We start from the raw sequence: 12750 nt of genomic DNA, 5'->3' as shown, positions 1-12750 counted from the left end.
TTTTGGGACCCAAGGAATTGGATGTACATTCGTAATACTCCTAAGGGGCTGCCAGATGAGAGGGGGGTTGGGTGGCAGGTGAAAAAGGTGAAGGGAATGAGAGGTGCAGATGGGAAAACAGTCACGGGGAGGTAAAGCACAGCATAGGAACATGGTCAGCAGTATTGTAACAACCATGTACAGTACCAGATGGGCGCTGGAAACACCGGGGGGACCCCTTCATTCAATGTCTAACCACTATGTGGCACACCTAAAACCAATAAAATATTGAATGGCAATTGTCATTGAAAGACTAAAATTAAAACAAATAAAGGGTTGAGGAAGAGGCTTTAAAAATCAAGTCTATGGTAACCTAGAAGGGAGGCCAGACCACAGGGCACTGCCCGAGAGCTGGTGACGTGTGGGGCCACACACTCAAGATTTGACCGAAGCTGGGGAGCCGCTCCCCAGAAATGTACTCCCTCCTGATTTGTCTACAATTTCAAAAGTAGGGTGGTGATCAGAGGCCCTTCCCCTGGCCAAAGTCTACCCACAGGCCACAAGTCAGGAACCTCTGCAGGACAGGATGGTTCTGGGAGAGGCGGCCCTCAGGCAGGGGAGTGCGGAGGGGGCATGACACTGTGTAGACCCAGAGTCCGCAGAGGCACACGGGGGCGGGGCTGAGGCAGGCCGCACTCACTTGTCCACAAACAGGGCTGGGGAGTCGGGCCGCGTGGACTCCAGGTCCTGCATGGCGTTCCACTCGTTGATGCAGCTCTGCTCGGAGCTGATGCAGCTCTCGTAGTAGCTGGCCCAGATGAGAGCCACGCCCCCAGGGAAGTAGTTGTGCCTTCGCGCCACTTCGCAGGCCTTGTGAAGGACCTGCAGGGCAGACCTGGGGTGAGGAGGGCGAGAGGGTCAGGCCTGGGAGGCAGAAGGAACGCTGGGTTTTCCCCTTGACATGAGGTTTTTAAATGGGGCAGGGAAGGGCAGTTCATGAAGGACCAGCCCCTGGGGACGCCCAGCCTGCCGGCTGACACAGTCAGTCTCCGTGACTTACACACTGACCCAAGAACAGATGGAATATTCTCCACCATCCCAACAAGGAAACAAACTTCTAACTCTCCCCGCCAGGCCGCTTCACATATCATTTGACAGCGCACCGATTAACTCCCACGAATTAAGATTTACTTCTGAGGCTGTGGTCACCGTGAACACAGGAGCTACAATTACACCCAGCTGCTGGAAGGAGAGAGTCATTCCTATGCCGCGGAGACATTTCACTGCGTTCTAATCACTTAATTTCTAACCCCCTCTCAGCAATGTTCGAACAGCTTAGATTCCTAAGGAAAGGAGCTCTAAAAGTCATTTTAATACAGAAACCAATGGAAGACGACGCTTGGGAAGGTAGTGAGACAGGAGGGATGATATTAAAAATGTGTATCATAACGGTCAATTCAGTCATTCTTGCTTACTTCTTTTAACAAAAATATAGGTTGAAAATTTCTCAGTGAATGGGGTGAATTAGGTGTCAGTGAGGCGTGGAAGAGTGTGGCCTGGGGCAGGGGGAGAGTTATCAGAGAACGGCTCAGTGATGGTATAAAAAAATCACTGCGAACAACGTCATTTTTCCCGGTGGCACATACTGGTCCACTCTCTAGGCTGGTGGCGGGAACAAACTTGAGGTATTTACGAAATTTAGTTCTGGTTCCGAAGTTTTGGAAAAGCATGTAGGTCTATTTTTCACCTGCCTATAGAGAAGGAGATGAAAAAACAATCATCCAGGAATGCAAAGAAACATCTGGGAAATCCAGAAAATTATGATTTCAAGATCCCCCCCAAAGGGATTCTGAACTGACTACAGAGTGGAGTAAGAGAGGAGATAAAACGAAGCCCATGGTAGAATTCGGCCTAACCTCGCTGTCCTGGACAAAGAGTAACTATTGTGGAACGTGGGCAGAAGTCTTCTCAGCGGGGGCCACCAGCTTTCCCTGAGTCTTTTCCAGGTTATTCAAGAGAGACTGTGGAGTTCGCTGCCTGAGCGGTTTGTGCGAACCTCCAAGGGCGAGGAGCGCTGAGATGTGTGCGTGGGGGTCAGGGAAGCTCTGGACAGGACTTATTTTGCCCAACACAGCCCTGACCCACAGCGACCTGATCCTAAAGCAGAGAGTATGGGGAGGCCCCACCCCTGCCCAGGCCCCTGTGCACAGCAGCAAGTATCCCACAGCCCCGCACCCCATGAGAGTGCCCTCCCAGCACCCCTGGGTGTAACATGGCTTTGTTCTGTGTTCATAGCCACCTCCCCCTACAGACTTGAAACTCCATGCAGACAGGAATCATGTCCAAGATGCTCAGCACCCAGCAGAGTGCCCTTCCCTGGCAGAGAGGCGAATGCCTCCCGTGTGCCAGGCACAGTGCGACTTGTCAGGAGGAACTGTACGTAGGCAAAACAACACACCTTCCACAACAGAAGAAGTCAACCAAATTAAAAAGTGGCCAAAGGACAAAACAGACATTTCTCCAAAGATACACAAATGGCCAATGAGCACATCAAATGATGCTCAACATTCATTAGTTAGGGACATACAAATCCAAACCATAACGAGATACCACTTCGCATCCATTAGTGTGGCTCTTATGCAAAAAACTCCCCGCCCCCCGAAAAAACAGAAAATAGCAAGTGTTGATTAGAATATGGAGAAACTGGAATCCGTGGGCATTGCCGGTGGGATTGTAAACTGGTACAGCTGCTGTGGAAAGCAGTTTGGTGGTTCCTCAAAAAATTATACTTGAAATTGCCACGTCACCTAGAAATCCCACTTCTAGGTGTAAACCCAAAAGAAATGAAAGCAGAGACTCAAACAGATACTGTTTACCAGCGCTCACAGCAGCTCTGTTCACAATAGCCATACAGTGGTGACAACTCAAGAGTCCATCAACAAATGAATATGTAAACAAAATGTGGTCTGTCCATGTAACGGAATACTACTCGGCCTTCGGAGGGAGCGGCCGCTGCAGCGCGGATGAGCCCTGAAAGCATCAAGCTACGTGAAAGACGCCAGACACAGGAGGACAAATGATCTCACTCACGCGAGAGACGCAGAGCAGGCGGAGTCACGGAGGCCCAGCGGAGCAGAGGGTACCAGGCACTGGGGAGCGGGGGCTGGGAGTTAGCGTGTAACAGGGGCAGGGCATCTGTTTGGGATGGTGGGGAAGTTCTGGAGATGGACAGTCGTGCTGGCTGCACGACGCTGTGAATGCACTTAATGCCACTGAATTACACACATCAAAATGGTTACAGTGGTAAGGTTTGTTATGTATTGTTTGTCACACACACCAAGTAGATGTGCCTAAATGGGCTTCTAAGCAGAAGGGGTTTTCCTGTTCATGCTGTCACCGTGGAAACTATTTCCGAGGAGTTAAAAGTCCCTAAAACCACACTTACCACATGGCCTGGACAGACACAGGCTTGAAGACGTGCATCCTTCCTGCTGTGCTGACGCTGAACCCACTAAGAGTGAGAAAGAACAACAAAACGGTACCGTGGTGAGAAGCAGGGCCCTTTAACCAGGCCGCTGCGAGACGACGTGGGCAGGCCCGCCGGGGACACTCGGAGGCTGAGTGTGTCTCATGCTGTCTGACAGGGACCCCAGGCTGACTGTATCAGACAAGGGCAAAGCAAGGGGGGAAAACATGTTCTCAATTCCAGGAACCTTGCCTTTAACCCAGCAATGGGAGGTCTACAAAAGCCAAAACCCTGGCAAAGGGCGCACAGCAGCGACAGCACTAGACACCATCTCATCTGTGCCCCTGCACCGGTCCCCGCCCGCCTGCCACCTTCCGTCCCACAGAGCCCATCGGTCTGCTTTTGGTTTTTTGTTTGTCTGTTTTCTGAATTGCACTGAAAATATACTAATGGACGATACAATTTTAAAAAGGAAAAATATTACCCTAATCCAATGTCTTGAAGAAATCAAATTTTTATTTCTCCCAGCTCTATGAGGCAGCATAACTTTTACTGTTGGAATCCTACTAGGGACGATTTCTGATCCTGCGTCTTTCCACCCATCACAGAACCCGTGCATCTCCCCTGGGGACCAAAGCACGCAGAGCCTGACGGCCCCTCCTCTCGCATACCCGCCCAGGACCCACCAAACGGCTCCTCCTCTGCAGCCCCAAGCGGCACTCGCGACCCTGTTGCTCCTGTCACTGCATGTCTTTCCCTGTGCCCCCGAGACTGTGAGCTCCTGCTGCTGCCCCATTTATCTGGGAACTTCCGGGGGCCAGCCCCAAAAGGAGGGCACGTCCTGGGTATTCATTTACCCCATCAAGGCAAATGAATGAATGTCAGTGTACTGCTGCTCTTGAACTTCCCACACCAGTGATCTCCTGTAACAGGCTGCCATGGCGAACTCACGACTGCAGCGCCCTTGATCCAGAACGCCCCTTTCCTTGTGTGGCTCCCCAGAGGGCAATATTGCTTCTGCTGATAAACAAACGTGGCACACCGGTGATTCTGTTGCTAATGACTACCCAGTGATGCTCAAACCAACTCGTCTTTCAGAGTTTATAGTGATGAAAAGAATCTTTTGAAGGGGTATGCTTACCCGTCGCCATCGAGGTGGATTTTCGTGTCACTCCACAGTCGGAGAACCATCCCAATGGTACAGCTTTTACTGCGCGGGAGGAAAGAGAAGACGTCCGGGGTTAGAGCTCACCTGCTCGCACACAGGCTTCCCCGTGTCTTCCTGCGTCCCGTCCAGCTCACGGGGGACCGGCCCCTGACCCGGTCTGGCGCTGGGTGTGTCTGGGAGACACGCTGCAGGGACTGCTCACCCCTTAATTCTAGAACACGCAGGTCTGTGACGGCCCCATGCAGGGGGCTGCCTGGGACCCCTTCTTGGAGACAGTCACAGGGTCCTCTGACCCCACCGTCTGGTGGGGCTGCAGCTCCATAAACACCAGGTCTCAGCCACAGCTCTCAGGGGACAAGGAGCAACCAAATGACCCCGCGACCTCCCTGTAGCAGGGGTGAAGCCACTGAAGGCTGGCGCGCTCCGGGCACAAGGCCATACACACTCTGGGGGACACAGGCGAGTGGTGGCAGCCAACGCAGCCTCCTGCCCTGGGGTGAAGAAGGAGGGGAGGGTGCCAACACTATTACTGGAGTTCAGTGCTAGGCCTCTGTTTCTGTGCCTTTTGTGCAGCTGCTGTTTTAAGAACTAGCTTAATCTGCTTTTGTTTTGCCCATCCTAACAGTGAAGTGATACTTTAGAGACTGGCGCCGTTGAAACGCACAGAGGCAGTGAAAGAGCTTTATCAGAGGGGCTCCTCGGGTTATTACGAACATTCTTCAGGCATGTGAAAGAGCCAGCTTGTGAGAAACGGCTGTAGCTGAGCCAAGGCCGGCTCCACCAACCTCCAGGGATCTCCAGCTCACATCTCCGCTGCCACCTAACAGCCCGCCCGGGAGTAATGTTACGCGCGTGCGACTGAGGGTGGACAGGGCGCTCTGGGCTCGCAGAGCGCCTGCGACCATGCCGGGCTCCTCCACCCTCTGCTTCTGCATCTGTGGGGAAGGTAGTTTTAAGCCCTTCGGGGAAAACTAGGCTAAGCCTTTCACATTAGGCCAATTCTCAGGTCCCGCCCTGCAGTCCTACCCATTCTTGATGGGCTAATTGCATTTCCTTTTGCAGGGCAGCAAAATAAAATTTAAGACTCAGAACTCCTGGAGCTTCATGGACACGTCAGTGCTAGGGCGAGGCAAGGAGGGGACCCCTCAGAGCACCAGACCAACACGCCCCTACTCCTGACCTTGCCCAGCTGCCTACTCGTCTTTTAAGACTTGGTTTAGCCACCGCATGCTCCGGAGGCTTTTGATGTGGCCCCTTTATACCCACCCCCCTCGTGTGCTCCCAGAGCCCCCACATATCTGCATCCCTGAGCCCATCAGCCCGGCATCTGATTATGGCCCTCTTCTTCACTGAGCTTACAGGCTCCCTGAGGTCAAGAACTGTGTGTACTGTTGCTTCTTTGTTTACCTGGGCCTGGCCTATTGCCTCATACATGGGAGAATGCAAATAAATTGTTTGCTTAATGAATGAGTAGATTAATGAATGATGACTAAAGGGAGTCAACTTAGTCTAGTTTTAACAAATCCAGGCTTTGCAATGATCTCACATGTATTAACTTATCCTAGATGTAAGAAGAGCCGTTTGCCTTCATTTCACAAAAATAATAGGGCCTATGATAAAATGAACTTGGCCTCTAGTTATTGGGAAATTCCAAACCTCTCTCTTTAAGCCTCTGACCCAGGACCCGCCAGCTGGCGCTTGGGAATTCATGGGATAGCAATACTGGATAAGGCGCTGACTCACTGGCTATCAAGCACATGCTTCTTAAATGGGCCCGTCTGCCTGCATGGCATCCTCCCTGCTTCACTGGGCTGGCTCCTGCTTTTACCTGTGTCCACCACAGTCATCACCTCCTTCAGGAAGCCCTCCAGGCTAGGGTGCCCCTTCCAGAGCACCGCCAACAGCAGCCAGTGTTAGAGCTCTAGGCACAGAGTAAGTTTTCTGTCCTCTCAGCAGACCCTGAGCTCTGAGAGCAGAGACAGGGTCTAGCAGAGCACCCGCCCACGAGGGCTGAGACAAACTGTGCTCTGCGGTGCCTGATCTACCCCGCCACCTGCTACCACGCATCCCACCATCAGCTCCCAAGGCTACGGGACCCCAGAGATATTTTTCCAGCAGCAACTCTTGTCCATTTGTAGAAGGGAACCACCGTCCCATCAGACTCACCTTTCCTTACTGGAAAAGTCGACTCCCAGCAAGATACTCTCCTCCGTGTCCTGCCGCCCGCTGCTGTCCACCACCACCATGTACCGGACCCGCTCCGCCCAGGCGCTCTCCAGGCGCACGGCCTGCGTGGGCAGAGATGCTTTCACTGGCTGCCTCTCCAGCCGGTGCCCCTCCCGCGCCCAACCACGGCCAAGGGCTTCTGTTTTCTACCTTTCCTCCCGTGAGTTTAGGAATCAAGATGAGATTCTTAGGCACAGGAGCCACATCCCTCTTACACCCCCAACACGAGGGACAGGGCCCGGCTCAGAGGAGACCCCCTCCCCAAGTTTGTTAAACGGGTGAACAGTAAAATCCAGAGAACGAAGATGCCCACTTAGCACAGACTGATATAGAGACCTGACACCCAGGAGGTCCTTTCTCTGGACCTCCTGGGTACTGAGGAGCCAACTTCATTTTGGCTTTTGTGAACAATTTGGGAGAATTTTAAAATGTAGAACTCATACCCACCCCACCCACACCACAACCCATTGCTCAGGAGTAATTCCCTACCAAATTTCACAATTAAAAATTAAAACTTGCCACTCTTGTCTCTTCTTACCAGCTTGATTCTATCTTCACAACGCAGAAGATTGATCATTACTTGAAGATGTTGGGGCAAGTCACCTATTGGACCAACGAAGGAAGTTTGAAAAGGTCACCCTCCGACTTTCTAGGCAGAAACCTATGAGAGGCTGATCTTAAGGGCCTGGAAGAAGAGCTAGACATTAAAACGTCTCTATCCCCATCACAGCAAAAACATCCCCAAAACACAAAGCCTCAGTTTCCCTTACTCCGCTCCTGAAAAGGATAACGAGCAAGAGTGAGATACAGCTTTTTGCCCTGTTTTTAAAAATGACTTTTGTTTTCCATGATACTTGCTATATGGGTTTTTAAGTACAAAATTTGGCAAATACAGACAAGCCTGGAGTGGAATCATGATTAAATTCAAGCAAACATTACTGTGCAGGGTAGGGCGGCAGAAACTAAGGACGCGGCTGGAGGAGGGGGTTTGCTAAGAGTTGGTCTGGAGGAAAAAGGGCTGGGCGCCACTTTTCCTCTTTCAACTCCTCCGCATTTTCCCTCAGAGAAAACACATCCATGGGCAGAAGGGGAAATGACTAAGTGGCTCTACAGACAACAGGAACATACTGTGTCCCCAGAGAAATGATGGCAAGCTGTCACTTTCTTATTTCCTTGCTAAAAATTATACCCCACTCCCCACCGCCCCCCACCGCTATTTAGAAGAGGCAGGAATCCAGGGCCAGGTAGCGAACTTCCCTGAGTGGCCCCTGGGCGCGGCAGCGCCCCCAAGTTGGAGGGCAGGGAGGTGGTGTGTCTCCCCGGCCCCGCGGGATCAGCCTGAGGGAAGACGAGCCGGGCGCTCAAGGCAGAGGGGCCTGGACGCGGAGCCTCCCAATTAGTAAGGAACAAGTGTGACTCTAACAGTGCTTTTCTAACTTATACATTTTTTAAAAATGTTTGCCTGGGTTTCTTTCTGAAGAAAAGGTTCATCTGTAAAGATGCTGATGTAGAAAAGTGCAAGGAAAACTCAGAAAAATCTGTATTAATTTCAATGTGTGCAACACCCTCAGGCAACGATTTTCAACCTTTTTCATCTCATGGCACACATGAACTAATTACTAAAATTCTGCGTTACACTAAAAAATGTCTTTTGCCGATCTGACAGAAAAAAGGGATAATGTTGATTCATTCACACCAGACGGCTATTGTGTTGGCTTCTGTCATTTTTTTTTGTTTGTTTGTTTGACAGTTTAAGGGAAAAGAGGTCAGTGCCCCTGGCTAAATAGACAGGTTTCTTGTGGCACCCTGGTTGAAAATTGCTGCTCTAAGGAAACAGAATTACCTTTTATTTAAAAAAAAAAAACCTTTACCCTATTGAGCACAACTAGAACCCCAGGAGGATCAATACATTGAAGTCATTCCTTCTGCAAAAGCAACTTTTAAATTTTAGGGCAGGTTGATGTAGGCCGTCCAAATTGTACTTCCTCCCTCAGAGAGGAATCAGGTCATTAGAAAACTGCCCCTCACAAAATAAACCAACAAACAAAATAGAAACAGGCTCATAGACATAGAAAACAGACTGACAGCTGTCGGGGGGAGGGAGCTGGTGGCCCGGCGAAAAAGGCGACGGGATTAAGCAGCACAAATAGGCAGTTACGGAATAGCCACAGAGACGTGGGTTACAACATAGGGCACACGGTCAATGGTATTGAGATAAACAGGTACGGGGCTGGGGGACCCACTCTGTAAAGCACACGGTTTTCTACCCACTTTGCTGTACATCGGAAACTAATACAGAATAATTCTGAATATAAAATATTATTGAAAAAAATAGAAAAAGAAAGCTGCCCCCCGCCGCCCCCATCTGTTCTCTCCATTACAGGCCCCACAGTGTACACTACTCTACATTGGCACCACCTTCTATAAGGAGTGACGGGGGGTTCAGGACTCACATTAATGATAATGGCTCCCCATCCCCCTGCTCTACCTAAAGGCACTCTCGCTTGTCACGTCACCAAGGCCGCAGTGGCTCACAGCCACCACGGCCGGTTCTTGGCTTGCCTGGGCCCCACCGCCACCCACTCTGAGTCAAAGCGCACAAAGGAAGCAAAAACCAGCCAGTGTCAGATGGGCACCCAAATCAAAGGGACAGTCTCTATACAGAGAAAGAGAGAGAGAGAGAGAGAGAGAGAGAGAGAGAGAGAGAGAGGAGAGAGAGAGAGTGTGTCCCTTGAGTGGGACCGCTTGTGGAGATGCGGGATCGCTTGTGGAGATGCGGGACCGCTTGTGGGGATGCGGGACCGCTTGTGGGGATGCGGGACTGCTCACAGGCAGGAATCCCCACCCCAGGGTGGCATCCACACAGTCTCCAGATGCTGAAGCGTTCACCAGGTACTTGCAAAAACCTCAGAGCATATAAGCATAAACGTTGGCCCTAGGAAGAGTCTCAGATGGACTGGACTGGCTGAAATGAACTGAACTCCTTTGACACAGACAGAATTAACCCTCAATTGTCCTCGGCTCTGCGTGGCGGTTATGGATGGGGCTGTGGGTCATGCGGGGACGGTCAGCGTTCCCTCCGCCTTCCTGAGCTCACCAGCCATTCCACACCCTGGGGGAACAGAGCCAACGGGCCGGTGGCTTTCTTCCTCCTCTCATGTACATTCAAGAAATGCGTGACCCAGGCTGACTCAGGGCTTCTATAAAACGGTTCTGCACTTCCTCCAGCTCTCACACGGCATGAAAATACCCTTTGACTCAGAGGAAGGAGACGTTTCATACTGCGTGGACAAAGCTTGAGCGTTTGCTTTGTTGTGTGTATTATGGTTAAGACAAAAACAACGGTTAAATTCCTAACAGGGCAGAACCGTTAGCAAAGTAAAGGCTCCATGTGTAGGTTTATTGTACTAGAAGTCATCGCAGCGATCAGTATCCGCTGAGCACCTGCCAGGAGGTAAACAGGCGACCTGTGTGAACTTTGAATTCTATACCCTCCGAGGTTCTGGTGGTGAGCACCCGCTGTAAAGACTAGCAGACTTTACAGACTCTTGAGGCTCGGAGGCAGGCTGCGACAGCACCGAACGCTGCGGAACTGGGATCAGAAGCCAGGACTGCCCGGCTCCGAAGCGCATGTTCTTTCCTCAAACTACAATGCCTCCTTGTGCAGGACAACTGTTTTCTTGGCTTAAAATAGACTTAAATCTTGATTATAAATATCATTATGTGAAAATATTGATTGAGTCTTGGTGTCTGCTATAAATCGCAGGATAGGAAATTCTAATCTAGGCACTCAGATCCAAAAGGAGGCTGGATGGCTTGAGGTTAGACAAACAAAGGATCAAAGGGACAAGAAAACTGGCCTCAACAGCTACTTGCTTTCGCCTGTTGTCCCAGGAGTCGGAGGCCCTCCCAGCTCACATTCAGATGCGCGCTGCCTGTCCCAGAAGCACCTGGAGAGGCTGTCTGCCTATTACAAAGATCAACTTGTACACAAATATTTTCTGAATTCTCAAATTGCCTTGGTTTCAGAGTCAAGCCACCAAAGAAAACCAGGCTTTTTACCTTATAGGCATTCCTTATTTGTTTGCTTTTGAACCTAAAGTAGTCCTAGGTTTGATCCCTACTTTATCACTTCCCTACTTCCCCGAACCAAATGCACCATAAAAAATAGAGACATGCCATCTCAGTGCGTGCCAAAGGATTGTAAATGAGTTCCCCGAACAAGGCCGGCTGGAGCTCTCTTTGCATTGTCACAGTAATACATCCTGTTACAGAGAATTTGGAAACTGGGATTTAAAAACCTTATTACCTATAGGCCCAACACCCAGAGACAGCAAGTGGTGTGGCTTTGCTCAACGTGAAGAGCAGTTAGTACTCTAGGTGCATGCCGGCCCTCGGGGCCCTCTGCCCCGGCTGAATGCGGCAGGGTTCCCGAGCCCCCTCCATGGGCGTCCTCTATCCCCAGCTGGGGGGGCGGGAGGAAGGGGGAGGGATACACAGCGTGGACACGTGTCACTCTGTAAGGCTAGGCGGGTGAGCAGCTACTCACGTCAGATGTTGTCACTATATTTTGTTTCTTTCTAGATGGTCTTGGCAAAGTTTAAAAATTGCTGTTTTTTCATTCCATTGCCAAAGGAGATTTTTTTTTTTCTTTTGGTATCAACTGTTAAGACTAGTGGATTGTAGAGAACATGAAAAAAAAACCCAAAAGAAAGAAAATCTCCCAATGAGAATTTTCCAAATGCTTGGAGAAATGACAGCATCCCCAGACTAGGTCCATGGCACCCCAAGGTGGCCGTTTTCAAGGGGGCAACACCTGGCTAGAACGCCTTCTGGTGCATCTGCTAAAGAAGTCATACTACGACTCAAAACATGCAGTTAACTGATAAACTCCGAGCAGGAAATCTTTGTGATAAGGTCCAAACCGAACGCTACTGACCACCTTACTTGTGGGGCAGAGACAGATGCTCACAAGGGTCGCCTAATACCAGAGCCACCTGGAAAGCACATGTGGGCCACCTGCTCAAGACAGGGCTTCTCCCCGTACCAGTGCCTACAAGCCTGGCCCTGTCATTTCTCTGGCCTTGAAAACCAGCAGACAGCTCATGACCAGTCTCCTGGTTGGGAAGTTCCTCTAGCAGCAGAGAAAATACATTGCAATGTGAAAACATCATGTTACCTGCGTGCTTGTGGGGGTGCTGAAGACTTCGCTGGCCTTGAGGGCTGCTCCCCTGTTGTAGGAAGAGGGCTGCTCCTTTCACCATGAAAAAGCTCTCACTCACGCTGGGGAGAAAAAAACCCAAGCACAGTTAGGCTGGAATTCAGAGAGGAACATGAGCCAAAACATGCTCCAGAGGCAAAGCTGGAGTGCGGACAAACAGCATATAAAAATCAAATGGGATAAAACAGCTTTTATAGAAACTTCACATAACAGTCTTTCTTCCCAAACCTTAGCTACAAGCTTGCTGCTGGAGAGTCTGCGTGATGAAATAAGGCTTCTGCTAAAACACCCAAGGTTTTACGTAGGCCAAGAGCCCTTTCCTGCAGGGTACTGTACAGGGACCGCACAGTACTACGATGTCTTCTAAAAATAGGGACAGACTCTTGATTTAGGACAGGGTGATTCACTTTGTGAATTTAAGTCTTGCTGTTGACCTCTGTTTCTGACTCCATGACTTCTAACAACTTGACCGCCTCTTGGTGCCTCCCTTTGAGGGAACACAAGGGACGGGAAATGACGCTTCCACCGTTTGTTTGCATTGCAAGGAAAGTCAGTGGCCGCTGGCCTGTGACGTGACTTAGTCAAGGTTGCTCCATCCGCTGTTGTTGCAGAAAACCTCAACCGGACCCAGGGAATTGTGGAGAAGAATGTGTCTTTGGTTTTTTGTTATTTCAACCACCAATAACATGT

General features: G+C 50.5%; 1 protein-coding gene across 1 annotated transcript in view; it reads right to left on the bottom strand.

Annotated features, from left to right (window-relative positions):
- SSH1 (slingshot protein phosphatase 1) overlaps positions 1 to 12750 on the bottom strand; it is a 57073-nt gene that overhangs the window by 18482 nt on the left and 25841 nt on the right. Inside the window, exons 3-8 of the mRNA XM_054594369.1 lie at positions 12019 to 12122; positions 7378 to 7442; positions 6780 to 6901; positions 4587 to 4655; positions 3425 to 3490; positions 680 to 874 (exon numbers count right to left, since the gene is read on the bottom strand). Of these exons, the coding sequence (XP_054450344.1) occupies positions 680 to 874; positions 3425 to 3490; positions 4587 to 4655; positions 6780 to 6901; positions 7378 to 7442; positions 12019 to 12122 (621 nt within the window). The remainder of the gene's footprint in view (positions 1 to 679; positions 875 to 3424; positions 3491 to 4586; positions 4656 to 6779; positions 6902 to 7377; positions 7443 to 12018; positions 12123 to 12750) is intronic.

Source organism: Pteronotus mesoamericanus, unplaced genomic scaffold (genome assembly GCF_021234165.1).
Source record: "Pteronotus mesoamericanus isolate MK-2021 breed Mesoamerican mustached bat unplaced genomic scaffold, CSHL_Meso_final scaffold_507, whole genome shotgun sequence".
NCBI lineage: Eukaryota > Metazoa > Chordata > Mammalia > Chiroptera > Mormoopidae > Pteronotus > Pteronotus mesoamericanus.
Note: the sequence above shows the minus strand (reverse complement) of the source record. Positions and strands in the feature narration are given on the sequence as shown.